The sequence below is a fragment of the Artemia sp. Qi Xiang Cuo genome, chromosome 4 (genome assembly GCF_049724085.1).
Source record: "Artemia sp. Qi Xiang Cuo chromosome 4, ASM4972408v1, whole genome shotgun sequence".
Lineage (NCBI taxonomy): Eukaryota > Metazoa > Arthropoda > Branchiopoda > Anostraca > Artemiidae > Artemia > Artemia sp. Qi Xiang Cuo.
Genome location: NC_142797.1, coordinates 77,757,937 through 77,777,137, shown reverse-complemented (window position 1 = coordinate 77,777,137; position 19,201 = coordinate 77,757,937). Strand labels below are relative to the sequence as shown.

The following is a 19,201-nucleotide window of genomic DNA, read 5'->3' as shown; positions in this document are numbered from 1 at the left end:
AGTCGTCAGATCCTGCACTCTTCCGATTTTGAATAATAATTTTTATATTGCTCTCAATTCAGATGCTTATTTTTTGTGTGTAGAATGTACCAGGTGGGCCATGAGGATCAAAAAATTCAAATGTCTTTATTGTTTAAAAGATACGCAGTCAATGGTCACTATTCACTGTCGACAGACTGCTATTAACAATGATTAGGGTATTGTTTGCACCTTGAATTTTTCCAAAAAAGTCCGAGGGCAGACAATAGGATCTGTTTTTGGACATGAAGGGGTCCATATTAAATGCATTGATTATTTGACTGGTGTTCATGGTGCAAGGTCTAGTATAACCCTTCCTTCGGGAATGATTTCCCAATAGGTTTCAAATTGATTTAGCGAGATTAGTGCAATACTCTCAACTAATGGGTCGGCAAATGTACACTCTAAACGCACACTCCCCGTTCGTACTATACTCATATCCTGGGTGCAAGACAGGTAGATTACAATGATACCATGTGTTTTAGCGAACATTTCTTCGGTTATACCATGTTCAAATAGTTGTGAATCATGATCTAGGGTTTGCATGGTCAACTCATACAATGTCCTATAGGATTTATCAAAAGATAGATTGTAGAGTGGGATTCCATTTACTTTGCAGACAAGAGATGAAAGCCCAAACATTTCAAATTTATGTGGGCATCCAGTCCACGATCCTATTGCAATAGCGCTTTTTACAAATGCAAATGCTAATTTTGACGGAATTTCGCCATTGATAAAGGATGAGTCGGTGATGGTGCGTGAGTCTGTGGCAATATGACGTTGATTGATGATTGTGTGAGGAAGAAGTAGTTTAATATTATTTCCACTAGCTCTCAGTTTTTGCACTGCCAAAGTAGTACAACTCATTACTTGCTGCTTTCATGCATTTAATTTTGTTAAGATGAACGACGGAGTTACATCAAGATTTTCAGGAAGTTCCTTTCGTAGAACAAGATTGGATGGAGCAAGCGTCAATTTTCTACCCAATTTAATATTTGGTGGCAACCATTGGGGCATATTAAATATTTCATTATATATTTTTCCAACTAGATGTAATTCACTAGTTGTAGCATTTTTAAGTGCATCTGTACTATCAGTATTAGTAATATATTCATATCCATTGGAGGTGCCTCTCAATTCCTTGTATGACTTGGGTGTCATCAGCATGAATTGCATATAACTTGTATAATTTGAGATTGTTGCTTGTGCTCACCAGTGTGCCATTTATGTAGACACTGATTTGACGAAATAAATTATGTAATATACAATTTTCCTAGGATATACCATCAGCACGAATTGGCAATGTATTGTCGGATTTCCGAACTTTCATTCGTAAATCTATAAATGTTGAAGAAATGTCCATAAAGTAGTCTTCATTGGAATAAATTTGAAAGTGGATATTATCGGAGAGGGGTTGTTGTGGATAAAATTGTTCATATTATCCATGTTTTACACTCACATCAACATTTTCTGAATTGAATAGATTTAAAGACGAAATGATTGTAGGTTGGGAATCCTTTGGCGGTAGATATGCCATCTATGAAGAGAAATCCAGTTTCGATCTAACAATTCTATTCCTGGGGCTTCTTCTTCTACTGTTTACTCTATGTGTCGTCTTTTTCCTTCTTTTCTTTGACAGGGGTGATGTCTTTCGTTTCTGACCCGAGTAGAGACTGATGAGTGGTGCACTGTTTCTCGACCTTTTTAAACCTTTTCCATTTTGCTGAGATTTCAATTGTTTGCCAAGGGTTCGTGCACTGGACCTAAAAATTTTCGAAGCACTTTTTTAAAATCCTTGCCAAACCCCCAATCATATAGTGTAGAAGATGCAAAATCTGTCTCAGCAGGTACAATATATTTTTTAGCCAGAGGTAATGCAGAACAAAACAGCTTAGCAAACCAACTGCCAAGACCATAGCCAGACATTGATGAGCGACCTTTGTAATAGTCCATTCCATTGCCCAGTTGTCTTTGGTCAAGAGTATTAACATAGCAGTCAATATCAGGATAAATGAATACCACTTTTCTATTAGACATCTTGTTGCTGAATGGGTTAAAAATGTCATGTAATCACAGCCAAACCTTTTGTTATTGCTAGAGGATCACCTAATTCAGTTTTTAGCGTTAACTGACAGAGTTCCAAATAGGGAGTGTTTACGGGGATACACTGAAGATGCTTTATATTGTAGTGGTGAATATTTTCTTGATTGGTTTTTCGTTCAAGAACTCGTAGGAGGGGAACATTGCTATTGCCAACTCTGGATGTTTCAATAAATGAAGCGTAGAGAAATATGCAAGTGTCCGTGGAGAAGGCATGTGGGTAGTCAGCAAAAATAAAATTAGTGTTTCCAGCCCTTTTACCATTGATTATATTGCGCTTAAAGCTAAGAACATCTTTTAGATTATCATTAAGAATAACCTTTTCATCGGCAATTGGTGAACTAATTTAGATCCTGCCGTCTTCCTTTGAATAGTTGAAAGGAAAGGCTGGTTTTTTACGAGCGGAAATTCTTTTATTGATAGAACGACATAAATCATTCATACATGTGAGTTCTTCGTAGGGTAATTAAATATATGGATAATTCATCCAATTGATCTTTTGAATTTGTTTTTGATCACCTGGGGGTGGCGGCCAATCATAGGGTCTAATTTCTATATCATATTTGCGATCTTTTCTCAGGATATCATAGGTATTTTTGAGAATATAGTCGACAAGAGCCACTTCATACGCGCTGTCAAATTTGATAGTGGAGGAGAGTTTCGTCCAAAAATCACTTGTTCTATTCAAATCATTGTAGAGAGGATCGGAGACATTGGACATGAATGTCACATAGAAATCATTTGACATTGTTAATTTCTTCAACAGCTACCCAAGATTCAAAATCGGAATTGTATCCTAGCCAACGAACAAGCAACTGTCTTTTGCCCCTGCAAGTACGGCTCTTTAATATCTTTTCAATTTGATAAATTCCACAAGTGTTTCTAACTTTTTGTAGTTCATATTTATAAAAAAAGGATCTCATCATCTTTGATGTCTCGCAGCTGATATGTCGTGGGGTCAGTGTCTAGGGTTTTGGACACTTTAAAAAGTTCAGTGCTCCATAAATAATTCCCCTTTTCAAAAATATTGGTGGTTCTATTAATTCGAACAGTATCGCCAACATTGAATTTTTTCTTCAGAATTTTTGTTGTGGTCATTTTTTTACTGGAATACTGCTTTGGAAAAGCGTCAAATGTATTTTCACTTCAATGAACTTCCTGACGGCTAATATCACAGAGGGATAGATATGTTCGAGGGTTACATATTTTTAATATTTGATCTAAATTATGAATAAAAGCAGAAGTATTTTAAAGCGTACAGTATCTCAAAAATAATAGACGAATCGTTCTTCTAAATAGTTCCGCTAACGCACCCTTTATCAGACTATTACTATGATATAGCTTTGTATTATATTTCAATAGAACCTTTTGCACATGAGGATTAACAAATTCGCTACCGCAATCCGATTGAATTTTTCTATAGCAATCTTGTTCAAGAATACTTTCTAAAGCATGAGCAACTTCAACACCTCTCTTTAATCGCAATGAAATGGAATATGCATAGCGACTAAAGACACTGATTGCCACTAGAATATATTTGTAGGGTGTATTGTGACGCTGTTGGATCGCATCTAAAGTTAAAAGATCAGTTTGCATTATATGCAGAGGGAAAAAGGCTTTAGTTTGTCGATATTGTTTGCCACGAAGCCTGCGATTCCGATGCAGTATGTAACTCGGTTCATTTTCTAGATACTCTTTTGTTTTTTTAATGTGCTGCCACCTATGTCAGAGGAAACTTTAGAAAGCGTTGTGGGGGAACTCAGACTTCCCACTTCACCAATATTGTCATAGACATGTTTTAAAACTTCATCCATTTTGAACGCGAACACGTAGTGTAATTTCCACTCCCCTTTTGTACACTGGAGGGTGAATCGATACGTCTTCGCTTTTGTCTAGCCGTCGTCGTTGGTGTTATCAAATCATTGCTTCTGCTGTTATCAAATCATTGCTTCTGCACCTTTTTCGAGTAAAAGAATAACTTTTGTTGAAAGAATTAAATGGTGATGAAAGGTGGGAGGAGGGAGGAGGGGTTTACGTAGTGGAAAAAAGAGTATATTTGAAATAAGGTATAAAGATTTTTTTTGGGGGGGGGGGGGGTATACCCTGAATTTGAATATAGGGTGGGGGACTACAAAAATGATTTCATATTGGAAAAACCAAAGAAAATTTACTAAACAGAACTCACATTATAAATCAGTGTAGCTAAAACTTCTAAATCCATACTATTCGTTGTTTGTTCCATTGTGTCGTGAAACGATATGTTACTTTAACCTTAATGGATGTTCATTATAAGCAAAATCTCAAGGCTGAATTGTGATGTAAGAGAAATCTTATGTAAGTCCATTGACCTAGAAATAGGTGTCAAAGAACTTGTCCCGTTAGTGTTTCCAACTCCCTCATTGGCCTAGAAAGAGTCACGTGATCTTGTCCCGTTAGACACTCTTATCCAGCAATGATGTAAACTTCTGTCTGTATCCATTAGGCATAGACACATCAAACAAGTTGACTAACAAACAGAACTATGAAACAACATCAAATCATATAACCATCAAACAGAACAGAACTATGAAAAAAACATCAAACAAGTTGACCAACAAACAGAACTACGAAACAGCATCAAACCATATAACTATCAAACAATATAACCAACAAACAATATAAACATCAAATCATACAACCAACAAACAGAACAGAACTATGAAAACCATCAAAGAAGTTGACCAAAAAACAGAACTATGAAACAACATCAAATCACATAACCATCAAACCATATAAACATCAAACAATATAACCATCAAACCATATAACCTTCAAACAATATAACCCACAAACATAACCGTGAAACTCTTATCTAGCTGTGACGTCACTCCCCCTGGAGTAATACATGGCTCCCTACTGGCGTGGAGGGCGGGAGGGGCTAGTTCCCCTCCGATCTTTTTTCACTCTGAGAAAATGAACTAAACTTTTAACTTCAATTTAAATGAACCCTCTCTGAAGTTTATACGAACATCCCTTTCATAAGAACCACATACGTCCCCAGGACATAGCTTACAATGCCTGCCCCCGGGCCCTGCTTGTGTCCACACCGAAGTTTTTGTTATCTGATGTTTGAATTATTTTGAAAAAAGGCTCTCTCAAAGTTCTTATCGGTTGGGTTTAAGGAAAATAGAGCGTGGAGAGGGGGGCTAGTTGTCCTCCGATCTCTATTGACTCTTAAAAAGTGAACGAGAACCTTCAATTTCCAATCATATGAGTACTCTCCGAAGTTTATTCGAGCATACCTTCCATAAGAACCATATATGCCCCCAGAACAATACTTGCAACGCCTTCCCCTTGCCCTGGGGGGAGGAGGGTTGTGTCGACAAAGGACTTTTTCTTATCAGACCTTTGAACTATTTTTAACGAAATGGCCGTACCTAAAGGAGTTTCCGTTATATGATCTTTGAAATATTTTTAACAAAATGGCTACTTCAAATTTTTTATCAGACATATTTGGGGAAAAAGGGCTTGGGGGGGGGCTAGTTGCCCTCCAATCCCATTTGACTCGTAAAAAGAGCACCGTAACTCTCTATTTCCAATCAAATGAGCCCCCTTTGAAGTTTATACGACGACCTCTTCTATATGAAGTGCCTCTGGGAAAAAATTAATGGAGTGTGGGGGGAGAATATCTGCCCTCCATTCAATTTTGACTTTTAAAAAGTGAATTACAACTTTCAATTTCCATTCAAATGAGCGTTCTATGAAGTTTACACGATTACCCCTTCCATGACAATCATATATGCCCCCAGGCCATAACGTACAACGCCTACTCCCGGGTGCTGGGGGGCTGTGTCGACACCGGAGTTTTTTATTATCTGAACTTTGAAGTATTTTTAACAAAATGTCTATCTCAAAGTTTTTATCTGATTTATTTAGGGCGTGGAGAAGGGGGGCAAGTTGCCCTCCGGTCTATTTTGTTTCTTAAAAATTGAACTAGAACTTTCAATTTCCAATCAAATGAGCCCTCTCCGAAGTTTATACGAGTATCCCATCCATAAGAACTTATATATGCCCCTAGAGCATTAGTCTACTCATAACGCCTGCCTCCGGGACCTGGGGGGTTGCGTCGACACAGGAATTTTCTCATCTGACTTTAAACCATTTTTAATGAAATGACTATTATAAAAAATTTATCGGATGGGCATGGGGAAAAAGGGTTTTTGGAGAGGGGGGGGGCTAGTTGCGCTCGGATATCTTTTGATTCTTAAAAATTGAACTAGAACTTTCAATTTACAATCAAATGAGCCCTCTCTGAAGTTTATACGATCATCTCTTTCATAAGAACCATATACGCCCCCAAAACAACACTTACAACGCCTATCCCCCGGGCCCCGGGGGGAGTTTTTGTTATCTAAATTTTGAACAATTTATAGCCATACTGCTGCTCTTAATACAGTTATACATTTTGTAATTTAAGAATGGTTGCTGAGCTCTTTACCATTGGTGGACAAGCTGAACCCTACTTGAAGTTGCGGTAACTTAACTCGAACCTTTTGCGCAAAAGCCAACCAATATTTTTAGAAAAGTTTTCTGGCCAAACTACTGTCCATGGTGGTTATTCGATAAAATATTTCATTCAGTAATCTCGCTGCATGGAATCGAAAGAACTTTGTCTATAGCTATAGACACTCTATATCATAACAGTCATCATACATTAGAAGTCAACCGGAAAATATTGAACCGTAACAAAACGATTACGCTAGGGTGATAGAGCTTGGGAACACCTAATAAATAAAACTTTCACATAGAACAAGACGAATTAATAAAAAAACTGGCTATATCAAAATTTGTAGCGGATGGTTTTGGGGGAAAAAGGGCATGGAGGGGGGGGGGGCTAGTTGCCCTTAACTCTCTTGACTCTTAAAAAGTGAACTAGAATTTTCAATTTCCAATCAAACGAGCCCTCTATGAAGTTTATACCAGCATCCCTTTCATAAGAACCATACATGCCCTTAGCGCATAACTTAGAATGCCTTCCCCTGGGCCCTAGGGGTTGTATTGACACCGGAGTTTTTCTTATCCAACCTCTGAACTATTTATAACAAAATGTCTATCTCAAAATTTTCATCCGATTGGTTTGGAAAAAGGAGGCGTGGGGGGGGGGGGGTAGCTGCCCTCGGATCTCTTTTGACGATTAAAAAGTGAGGTCAAACTTTCAATTTCCAATCAAATGAGCCCTCTCTGAAGTTCATCCCTTTCATAAAAACCATATATGCTCCAGGACATAACTTACAACGCCTGTCCCTGGGCCCGGGGGGGTTGTGACGACACCCGAGTTTTTGTTATCTGACTTTTGAGCAATTTTTAGCTTAATGGCTATCTCAAAAGTTTTATTGGATGCATTTAGGGGAAAAGGGGAGTGGGGGGGGGGGGGGGGCTAGTTGCCCTTCAATCTCTTTTGACTCTAAAAAACTTAACTAGAACTTTCAATTTCCAATGAAATGAGCCCTCTCTGAAGTTTTTACGAGCATCCCTTCAATGGAAACCATATATTCCCCTCGGGCACAACTTACAACGCCTGTTCTCGGGCCTTGGTGGGCTGTGTTGACCCCATAGTTTTCGTTATATGGTCTTTGAACTGTTTTTAAAGTAGGCTATGTTAAAGTTCTTATCGGATAGGTTTGAGGAAAAAAGGGCGTGGAGGGGGGGGGCTAGGTGCCCTCAAATCTTTTTGATTCTTAAAAAGTGAACTAGAACTTTCAATTTCCAATCAAATGAGCCCTATTTCAAGTTAATACGAGCATCCCTTCCATAAAACCTATATATGCTTCCAGGGCATAACTTACAATGCCTGTCCCCGGGCCCTGGGGGTTTGTGTCAACACCGGAACTTTTGTTATATGATCTTTGAACTATTTTTAAAAAAATAGCTATCTCAAAATTTTTATCGGATGAATTTGGGAAAAAAGAGTTTTTTGGTGGGGGGGGGGGGAGCTGGTTACCCTCCAATATCTTTTGAATGTTAAAAAGTGAACTAGAAATTTCAATTTCCAATCAAATGAGCCCTATTTCAAGTTAATACGAGCATCCCTTCCATAAAACCTATATATGCTTCCAGGGCATAACTTACAATGCCTGTCCCCGGGCCCTGGGGGTTTGTGTCAACACCGGAACTTTTGTTATATGATCTTTGAACTATTTTTAAAAAAATAGCTATCTAAAAATTTTTATCGGATGAATTTGGGAAAAAAGAGTTTTTTGGTGGGGGGGGGGGGGGAGCTGGTTACCTTACAATATCTTTTGACGCTTAAAAAGTGAAATAGAACTTTCAATTTCCAATCAAATGAGCCCTCTGAAGTTTATACGAGTATTCCTTCCATACGAACCATATATGCCCCCAGGACATAATTTATAACCCTTGCCCTGAAGACTGTGGGGGGAGTGTCCTACTGAAACATATAATTTCCAGAACTTCCAACTACGTTGAACAAAATGGCTCTATCAGAATTTTTATTGAATGTGTTTGGGGAAATAGTGGGTGTGGAAGGGGTGTTAGTTGCCTTCCAATCACTTTCGACTATTAAAAAGGAAACTAGCCATTTAAATTTCCAATCGAATGATCCTTTTCTGAAGTTTCTACGACAACGCTTTCTGTAAAAACTTTATATGCCCCCAGGGAATAACTTACAACCCTTGCCCTGAGGGCTGTGGGGTTGTTATCCTCAAAGACCAAAATTTCCTGAATTTTCAACTATGTTGAACAAAATGGCTATCTCAAAATTTTGATTGGATGTGTTTGGAGAAAAGGTGGGTGTGAGAGGGGGGTTAGTGTGAGAGGGGGTGCCCTCCAATCACTTTCGACTATTAAAAAGGGAACTAGCCCTGTGAATTTCCAATCGAATGAGTCCTTTTTGAAGTTTCTACGACAAAGCTTTCTATAAAAACCTTATATGCCCCCAGAGTATAACTTACAACCCTCGCCCTGAGGGCTGTGGGGGAGTGATCTCCTCAGAAACATAATTTATGTCTGGAAATTAACTACGCTGAACAAAATGGCTATATCGAAATTTTGATTGGATGTGTTTTGGGAACTGTTTGGCGTTGTAGGGGTGCTAGTTGCCTTCCAATCACTTTTAACCCTTAAAAAGGGCACTAGAACTCTCGATTTCTTATCGAATGGGCCCCCTTTGAAGTTTCTGCAATGACCCTTTCCATATGAAGTATCTCTGGGAAAAATTAAAATAAATAATAAAACATTGGAGCCATATGGCCTTTACTATAGGCAACGCTATAGCGTTGCCTCTGATCATAGCTGAAGAGAATCTCGGGGTTTTGAACAAAGATAGACAAATAAGACTTTTACGAATAAGCTGCCGTTTGTATATCGTCAAGTTCAATTACGTTTATTAAATTTTCTAATGGTTTTCTACGTTTTAAACTGCATCCTTCAGCGTGGCTGTTCGGAAAATAAGTGTCAAAGGGACTTTTAATCTTTGGGAGCCGAGAAACTTGGCATGAGTAATCAAGCCGATTAAGAAGTGCGTGTTTTATGTTCGGGAGCAGTCCTATATAGATTGTCGTTATTATGAAACAAATTACAATGTAGGTTTCTCCGAAAAAACGTAAGTCTGGAGAGAGAGAGGGAATCGATTAAATGTGCATTAAACGAAAGGAATAGATAGCCGAATTCTATGATTAAGCATGCTAGTAAGGAATGTCAAAAAAATCCTGCAACATTGTTGATATGCAATTATCATTCCCATCATGGTAAAACTGTTATTGAGGGTGAACTTTTGAAAACACCTTGGCTAGCATGTGCTCCTTTAGCTTAGGATGATTTTCGAATGAAGATAAGGTCATTTGGCGAAACGCCATAAACGACAAAATCCAGAAATTAGCAAACAAGAAAATGAACAGCAAAAAAGTTAGGTCAGCTGACCTCAGTGAGGTCGACAAAAGTACTGATAAATCTAAATATGCTTGTTTGGCAGTTTTTGCTCTTTAATTGTGTTAATATTATTACTAATAACTAGTAAGGGTATTAATATTCGTAAGGCAATTAAAAATTTCTTGCTGAAAAACGAATTAATGAAAACCAAAAGAAATGGTTTGACAAACCTTTTTTTTTGTCTGCTACACTTGGTGTCGTTAATAAAACATAAATACGATTCTCCAGTTAAATTCCATCATTCATTACAAAATCTTATCCGCTGAGGAGTTTCGCCGCCTTTTAAATATAATGGAAATAGTTTCAAATTTAGTGGGAAGTCAATTGCAATTTCATGTTTTATTAGGTGAAATCAACTCATTATGTAGTGGTTAAATAATTGTTAATTGTTTGGAAGAAATGAGGTTGTTTTTACACTTTGAGTTAACAATTTAATAACAATCCATGTTCACTTTTTTTCAATATATTGGAAATTATTTTCTGTTCTTCAGAAGGCATGGGAGGTATCAGCCCTACTTTTGTTAATTTCTGCTTGTTTTGAGCTTGAATCGGTTATTCATTGTAACATCTGTTCGTTTTGGGCTTACTTTATCTGTTGATGATGATTTGTGGTAGTTTTACACTTGGAATACTATTTGAATATACTTCTTCTCATTTTCGGTTAAGTGGAACTGTTTACTTTTCTTTGACAATCTTATTATAATAATAAAATAATAATAATAAATTTATTATAAGCCAAAAAATCGGCCATACAACACAGTATTCTTAAATACACTCCACAAGAAAAATAACATAAGTATCTAACTTCTCACCCCCCCCCCCAAAAAAAAAAAATCAAGTGTCACTCATTGGTGTCAACGCTTCATTTACATATTTACATAACTGCCTGATTGTTCTTTTTACAGTCTTCCGCTGGATCCCCCGGAACTCTAAGTTACTACCCTCAAAATACTTTCCATTTATAAGAGAAAGTTACTGGCACTCGGCGAGAATGTGGGCCACATCATCAATACGTATGTTACATATAGGGCAAGAGTAATCTGCATTTGCATCTGGGGCCATCTCTTTTCTTTCAAGTACTCTTTTTCTTTTTTTAGTGGCAGGCAATTCGCTCGGATCCGAAACCAAGTCCTTAATGTCTCCGCCGGTAATCCTAGTTTAAAATAATATTCAAATCCAAATATCTCTTGTACTTGGGAAAAAAACTTCAATGTCTCAGATGTTTTGACTGCCTGTGTCCATATTTGTACTTCCTGGCCTTTTATTTTTTCTGTAAGCTTATCCAAAAACGGCTCATCCTGATGTGAGGGTCCTAGCCCCTCATTCCAAATATAACATAGTCCTACTCCATCTAAAACATTTTTATTTGATACGGCCACGATCTTTTACGTTTCGACCGTAGCATCTCCAGACAAGCTGATTTTGCTAACCTATCTATTGGCAGACTTAGAACTTTTAGCCAATACCGGATCATCTGCGCTAATCTACTCATTCTCAGCGAGAATATTCTTAGGTCACATTTTCTTGCCTGATGGGGGTCGTTCTGTGAAGATCAATTAATTTTTTAAGTGTTGCAGCTGAATTGATCCCAGTTGTGCTGCCGGGTCATGCCCCCCGAGTTCATCTCCGGAATGGATAATAGGTAAAACTTTAGAATTAAAAACATATTTATGTATTTTTAGGTCTTTAATACTTCAAAGCCTGGAATTACGCAAAATTGCAGCTGAAACTGCTTTCCCTCTCTTAACCATCTCTTTTACATGATCTTTCCATCCTCCTTTTGCTGAAATTGTTACACCCAAATATTTAAAATTTTCGCTCTCTTTTACTTTTTCACCTTTATAAAAAATTCTAGTTTTTGAACATCTTTATTCACATGAATTCCGCTAAAAACCACAATCTTAGTCTGTTTGATATTCAACACTAGTTTCTTTCTATCTAAATATTCTTCTAATATACTCAATAAGATCTGGAGCTCCTCTGTTGACTATCAACACCGCATCATCAGCAAAAAGCAACAGAGATAATGTGAGGTTCCCTAGTGACACCGTAGGGGCCCATACCTTTTTAAAATGGTCAATAATATCATTTATATACAACGTGAACAGCCTAGGCGAAATAGTGCTACCCTGTTTTACTCCTTTTCTAATTTCAAACGGTGACGATAATCCCTTCCCTAAAACTTTCAATATACCAAATGTCTTTCTATACATATTAATTAAATAGAAAAAAACAAGTTTTTTTAACTGAAAGTAAGGAGCGACATTAAAACTTAAAACAAACAGAAATTATTCCGTATATGAAAGGGGCTGTCCCCTCCTCAACGCCTCGCTCTTTACGCTAATTTTTTTTATTGTTTCATAAAAAAGGTGTTTGACAGAGTCAAACTTTAGCGTAAAGAGCGAGGCGTTAAGGAGGGGACAGCCCCTTTCATATACGGAATAATTTCTGTTTGTTATGTCGCTCCTTACTTTCAGTTAAAAAAACTTGTTTTTTTATTTAATTTCTGAACGTTTTTGAATTAATTCAGCTTTGATTTTGGCTCATCGTACATAAATAATTAAAACTAAATTTGCATATTAATTTTACTTTTTTTTTGCTAAATGGCTTTCTCGAAATTTTGTTCTGACGTAATTTACGAATTAACTTACGCAGCAAACTTCTATATTCGTATGTTTTTATTACGTATATTAGGGAGTTAGCCCCCTAGTCAATACCTCGCTCTTAATGCTAAAGTTTGAATTTTGTTCGAATCAGAAACCCGTGAATCACAAAGGCCGGTTAATTAGAATAGATAGCTCTTTTGAAAGTACTAAAAAAACCTTTAGCGAAAACTAGGGGGCAACCCCCCTCATATACGTAATAATTTCTGTTTGTTTTAAGTTTTAATGTTGCTCCTTACTTTCAGTTGCAAAAACTTGCTTTTTTTATTTAATTTCTGATCGTTTTTAAATAATGCTGGGAAATCCGGTGCTCCCTTCTTATAAATGTCCCTTCCCCAAGGAAACATCCTCCATGGAAGGATCCTCCCCCGTAAAACCCTCCTCCGACCCCCCCACCCAAAAAAATCCCTCCTGAAACGTCTTTATACTTCCCATTAACCAATACTATGCGTAAACAATGGGCAAAGTTCAAAACTTGCAGCCCTTCCTCCGGGAAGTGTGGGGGATTAAGTCATTCTCAAAGCCATATTTATTAGATTTTCGACTATGCTGAACACAATGGCTATCTCAAATTTTGATCGGGTGACTTCGGGAACAAAATTAGCGTGGAAGGGGGCCAAGTTCCCCTCTAATTTTTTTGGTCACTTAAAAAAGGGAGCTAGAACTTTTAATTTCCGCTCAAATGAGCCCTTTTATGATATTCTAGGACTAGTGGATCGATACGATCAACCATGGGGAAAATAACACGCATAAACAAAAAACAATACAAAACATTACACATTTTTGCAGGTGGGAGCTTGAAACTTCTACAGTAGAGTTCTCTGATACGCTGAATCCGATGGTGTGATTTTCATTAAAGTTTTATGACTTTTTGGGGGTGTTTTCCCCTTTTTTTGAAAAAAGGCAAATTTTCTCATGTAGGCGAACTTTTGATAGGTAAGACTAAACTTAATGAAACTTATATATTTGAAATCAGCATAAAAATTTGACTCTATTGATGCCTGGGTATCAAAATTCCGGTTTTTAGAGTTTCGGTTTCTATTGAGCCTTACTTACAGTTCGTTACCACGAACTGTTTGGTTAAAAAAAAGAAAACTTTCCGAAAATGAAGTTTTTCAAAGAAAAGTAAAGGCCATTTTAAACTTAAAGGCAGCATATGCAAATACCTGTTAAAATTCAAACTCAAAACGACCAGAAATTACTATTGAAGAATAAATGAAACCCAAAACGAATAGAAATTAAATGTACAATCATAGCAAAAAAACATACAACAAAAAATAATATAAATGAATAAATAAATCTTAAAGCGAGTAATGCTTAAATTGAATATGCAAATCAAGCTTAAAACGAAAAACAAATATTTTGCTATTGAAGAATAAATGAAACCCAAAACGAACAGAAATTAAATAAACAATCAATGCAAACATACATACAATAGATACCAATGTTAATGAATAAACAAATATTAAAACGAGTGAAACTTGAATTGAATATGCAAATCAAGCTTGAAACGAAAAAAAAAATCACTACAAACAAGAGTTTTGGTATAGCCTCCATCTCTCATTGTAAAAGTCTAAAACCTACTGCGTCATGGCGCTTTACTGAAAACGAATTGTATTACAAATGTTTTCTTTTGTAATTAATATTGCAAATAAACATTAAAATTACAGCAAAGTTTTGAACGGATGAGCTTTCAGTAATTAATGTTATTATACATCAAATATTCAGTTTAATTTATTAGTTCTTTCAAAAATTGTTCAAGACCCCTAAAATTGTCCCCTTCCTCAACAGTAAAAACATAAAAACTACTGCGTCTTTGGCGCTTCACTGATAACGAATTATATTCCAAATATTTTCTTTTCCAGTTCATGCAGCATTGAAAATGAAAATAAAATTACAGTGAAAATAAATCTTGAACTGATGGAACTTTAAACAATTAATATCATTATATATCAAATGTTCAATTTGTTTTTGTTTATACTTTCTAAGACTGTTCAAGACACATATATTTTTCAGTAAAGCCCCATGACGCAGTATCTTTTAGACTTTTACAGTGAGAGAAGGAGGCGATACCCAAACTCTGGTTTGTAGTGACGTTTTTTTTCATTTCAAGCTTGATTTGCACATTCAATTCAAGTTTCACTCGTTTTAAGATTTATTTTTCATTTACATTGCTATCTATTGTATGTTTGTTTGTATTGATTCTTTATCTAATTTCTGTTCGTAGCAAAAGACTTATGGAAGGGATGCTCGTAAAAACTTCAGAGAGGGCTCATTTGATTACAAATTGAAAGTTTTAGTTCAGTTTTATAAGGTCAAAAGAGATTGGAGGACAACTAGCCTCCCCTACGCCCCTGTTTCCCCAAATGTATCCGATACAAATTTTGAGATAGCCATTTTGTTAAAAACTGTTCAAAAGTTAGATGACAAAAACTCAGGTGTACAAATTTTGAGATGGCCATTTTAAAAAAAATAGTTCAAGGGTCAGATAAAAAAAAATCAGTGTCAACACAACCTCCCAGGGCCCGGTGCAGGCGTTGTAGGTTATGTCCTGGGGCCGTATATGGTTCATATGAAAGGGATGCTCGTATGAACTTCAGAGAGGGCTCATTTGATTTGAAATTAATAGCTGTAGTTCACTTTCTCAGAGTCAAAAGAAATCGGAGGGCAACTAGCTCCCCCCCCCCACGCTTTTTTCTTCCCCAAACCCATCCGATAAAAATTTTGAGCCGGCCATTTTATTAAAAATAGTTTCAAACATCATATATTAAAACTCCGGGGTCGACTAACCCCCCCCCCCAGGGCCCAGGGATAGGCGTTGTAAGCTATGGCCTGGGTGCATGTATGGTTCTTATAGATGGGATGCTCGTATAAACTTCAGAGAGGATTCATTTGATTGAAAATAGAAAGTTCTAGTTCACAATTAAAGAATCAAAAGAGATCGAAGGGCAATTAGCCCCCCGCGCCCTTTTCTTTACACACATTCACACACGCACATACACACACATACACATACACACATTTGAAAATACTGAAGAATTTAAAGAAATAATACAGAAAGGTGTATGTCCTTATGAATATGTCGATGGATATGATAAAATGTATGTTAGAAAATTACCTTCAATTGATAAGTTTTATTCTAGATTAACTGGGAAAAATATTTCAGAAGAAGATTATGAAAGAGCACACACTATTTGGAAATTATTTAAATGTAAAACGCTGTTAGATTACAACAAATCCTAACTAAAAATTGATTTTTTAATTTCATCAGATGTCACTGAAAAATTTAGAAATGTACCTTTAAATAATTATAAACTATATCCATTACACTTACTCTCAGCACCGGATTTAATTGGGGAAGTTTTTTTAAAACAGTCTAAAGCTAACGTTTCCTTAATTTCTGACGAAGATATGTATAAACTTATGGAAAAAGGTATAAGAGGTAGCGTATCTCAGTGTATGAAAGGATATACTAAAGCGAATAGTAAATATATGAAAACATTTGATAAGAAAAAGACTCCGAATTATTTGATGTATTTTGACGCTAATTATTTGTATGGTCGAGCAATGTCAGACTAATTACCGGAAACAGATTTTACTTTTATCAATATACCAGAAAATTTAAAACGAAAACAATTATTTAGAGTACTACCAACAATTAAAACAACATATCCAATCAGAAATGAATACAGACAATGTGGGAGCCGTTTATGAAGTTGATTTAGAATTTTCAAGAGACTTACACAATTTACATAAAGCTTTACCACTAGCTCCTGAACATTTTCAATATAAATTAAGTACAACTTTAAATAATAAAATAAACTATGTTGTGCATTATAAGAATTTGTAATTTTATTTAAAACATGGCTTAGTATTGAAAAAAGTACATAGGATACTAGCATTTACTGAAGCACCCTATTTAAAAGAATATATCAATCGTAATACTAAATTCAAACAAATGAAAAAGAATGATTTCGAGGACGATTTCATTTAATTATTGAATAATGTTGGTTTTGGGAAAACTATGGAAAATGTTAGAAAAAGAGCTAGTATTGAAATGCTCACTAGTGATGAACAAAGACAATTCTTTATCTTTATCTAATTTTTAAGTTTTAACGACGTTAAAACTTAAAACGAACAGAAATTATCCTGTATATGAAAGGGGCTGTCCCTCCTCAACGCCTCGCTCTTAACGCTAAAGTTTGATTTTTTCACAACTCTTTTTTTTAAACAATAAAAAACTTTAGCGTAAAGACCGAGGCGTTGAGGAGGGGACAGTCCCTTTCATATACGGGATAATTTCTGTTCGTTTTAAGTTTTAACGTCGTTCCTTACTTTCAGTTAAAAAAATTGTTTTTTTTTATTTAATACCATAAAAGATTCAACGTAATACCCTGAAAATCCATTCCTGAGATACTTGAGATACGTCTTTTTGACAACTTTGATGGATTTAGTGTCTTTTCGTTAGGTTCTACATTCACCTCAATATTCCCTGAAAATTTCAATGAAATACGCTTAACCATTCCTAAATTATTTACAGATACGAACTTTTGGCAACCTGGGCGCTATTTTTTTTTTTTTGTAGGTTAGTTCAATATGCTCTGAAAATTTCAACTTAATACTCTTTGCATTTCCCAAAATATTAGAGATACGCACTTTTGACAATTTGGATGCACATAGTGCATGTTAATTTGTTTCAACATCAACCATAAAATGCCCTAAAAGTTTCGACTTGATACCAATAGCTGTTCCTTGCTGCAAATACGCCCTTTTGACAACCTTCATGCACATAACGTCTTTTATAAGGTTTTATATCCCCCCCCTCAACATGCCCTGGTAGCTTCAACTTGATACTTTTGGCGGTTACTGAGATATTGAAGATACGCCCTTGTGATAACCTGCATGAGCATAGTGTCTTTTGATTTAGTTTAACCCGTCCCCTCAATATTTCCTGGAAGTTTCACCTTAATACACTTTGCCTTTATGGACACCCAGGATCAACTATTCCCCTTTTCTCAATAATAAAACCTACTTGTAAACACTTTACAATTCGCTTAATTTAAAGCCCTTACCCAATGGGCCGGGGGGTGTCATTACATCACGGGAGGCGTGCATCTTTCAACTATTTTGTTTAAAATGGTTATTTTCAGAATTTTGATTGGATGTTTTGGGAGAGTATAGCTAAGAAAGGGCATAGGAAGAGACTGGTCGCCTTCTAATCACTTTTGACATTTGAATTGAAAAGTAAAATTTTCAATTTCCTATCGATTGTAACCTTCCGAAGCCTACGACACCTCCTTGCATATGAAGTGGCCTGGCTAAATTAAAATAACACATTGAAGCCATATTATTCTTTACTTAGGCGGGACTATTGCGCTGCCTATGATCGTGCAAGCCATAACGCCAGGCGGAATTGAAAAAATTGTTTTATTTCTTGAGTATGCAATTAGGTATGTGAATTAAAAAATTAAATTTGTTCATTTTGTTTTTCTATTAAAAATATAATTGGTTCTGTTATTGATCTGGTTCTATTATTGAACCAAATCAAAATTGTGCTAATCTCTACGTTTTATCTTTGCAACTAATATGTATCTATTTGTGTTTCTCACAATACTCACAACCCTTGATTCGTCTTGAATGATGCTATTTTGACTTTTGGCCGAGTAGGCCTTCTAATTTGGTCCAAAAAAATCTATTTTATCCAGATGTAGTCCATCTTTATGCCAATCCCTTTTTGTATTTATCTTCCAATCTATCTTTTTTTTACTCTGTGTTATCTGTTAATTTCTGATCTTTTTATATTACTTAGTGATTACTTATATCAATGTATTGTTTAGTATACTCATTAGGATAAGCTTTGGTTCTTTTTAGACTATTTATAACCATGATCCCATCCATCATGATGCTATGAAACATTTCGAAGACCCACAATCCATGATAGCTCTCTTCTACTTGGGACCAGAATTGTGTTTACTGTTTTATTTGTAAACTGTCTCATTAACTTGTAATCTTTTTCCAGGTAAGCTAAATCTTTTTGAGACATCAAGTCATGATAGTGCTCGTCTACTTGCGGAACTAACAGCCCGGAACCGTAGCTTGGAGCAACAATTGCAAGAAAAAACACAAAAAGTTTTGGAACTAGATAAAGTAGTTGAAGAAGGAAGCCAGATGAAAAAAAGATTAGAAGACCTTGAGAAGCTTGAAGCTGACTTTAAGGAACGAGATGCTTACGATGCTGATCGAGATGAAGAAATTAGAATGCTACAAGAGGCAGGTTTTATGATTTTAAAATCTTACTTTTACTATTATCACTTCTTAATAGTTCGTTTGTTCTTTTTTGTAGGATTTTTTTTTATATTTGTAGCTTTTGAACACCTTTCACTTGTAAACTTTCGTGAAATAATAATGGCTTCATTCACTCCAGCTATCTAAAATTGAAAACAAGCGATAAAATTCAGTAGTTTGGATTTATGAACTTTTCGTAAAGAGCAGCT

The 19,201-nt window shown here is 36.0% G+C and overlaps 1 protein-coding gene across 2 annotated transcripts in view; it reads left to right on the top strand.

Moving 5' to 3' along the window:
• Positions 1 to 19,201, top strand: part of LOC148953458 (uncharacterized) — a 216,483-nt gene that overhangs the window by 132,488 nt on the left and 64,794 nt on the right. For both annotated transcript variants that reach the window (XM_089087689.1, XM_089087688.1), the window contains exon 3: positions 18,727 to 18,977. In XM_089087689.1, coding sequence (XP_088943815.1) covers positions 18,727 to 18,977 — 251 coding nt within the window. The remainder of the gene's footprint in view (positions 1 to 18,726; positions 18,978 to 19,201) is intronic.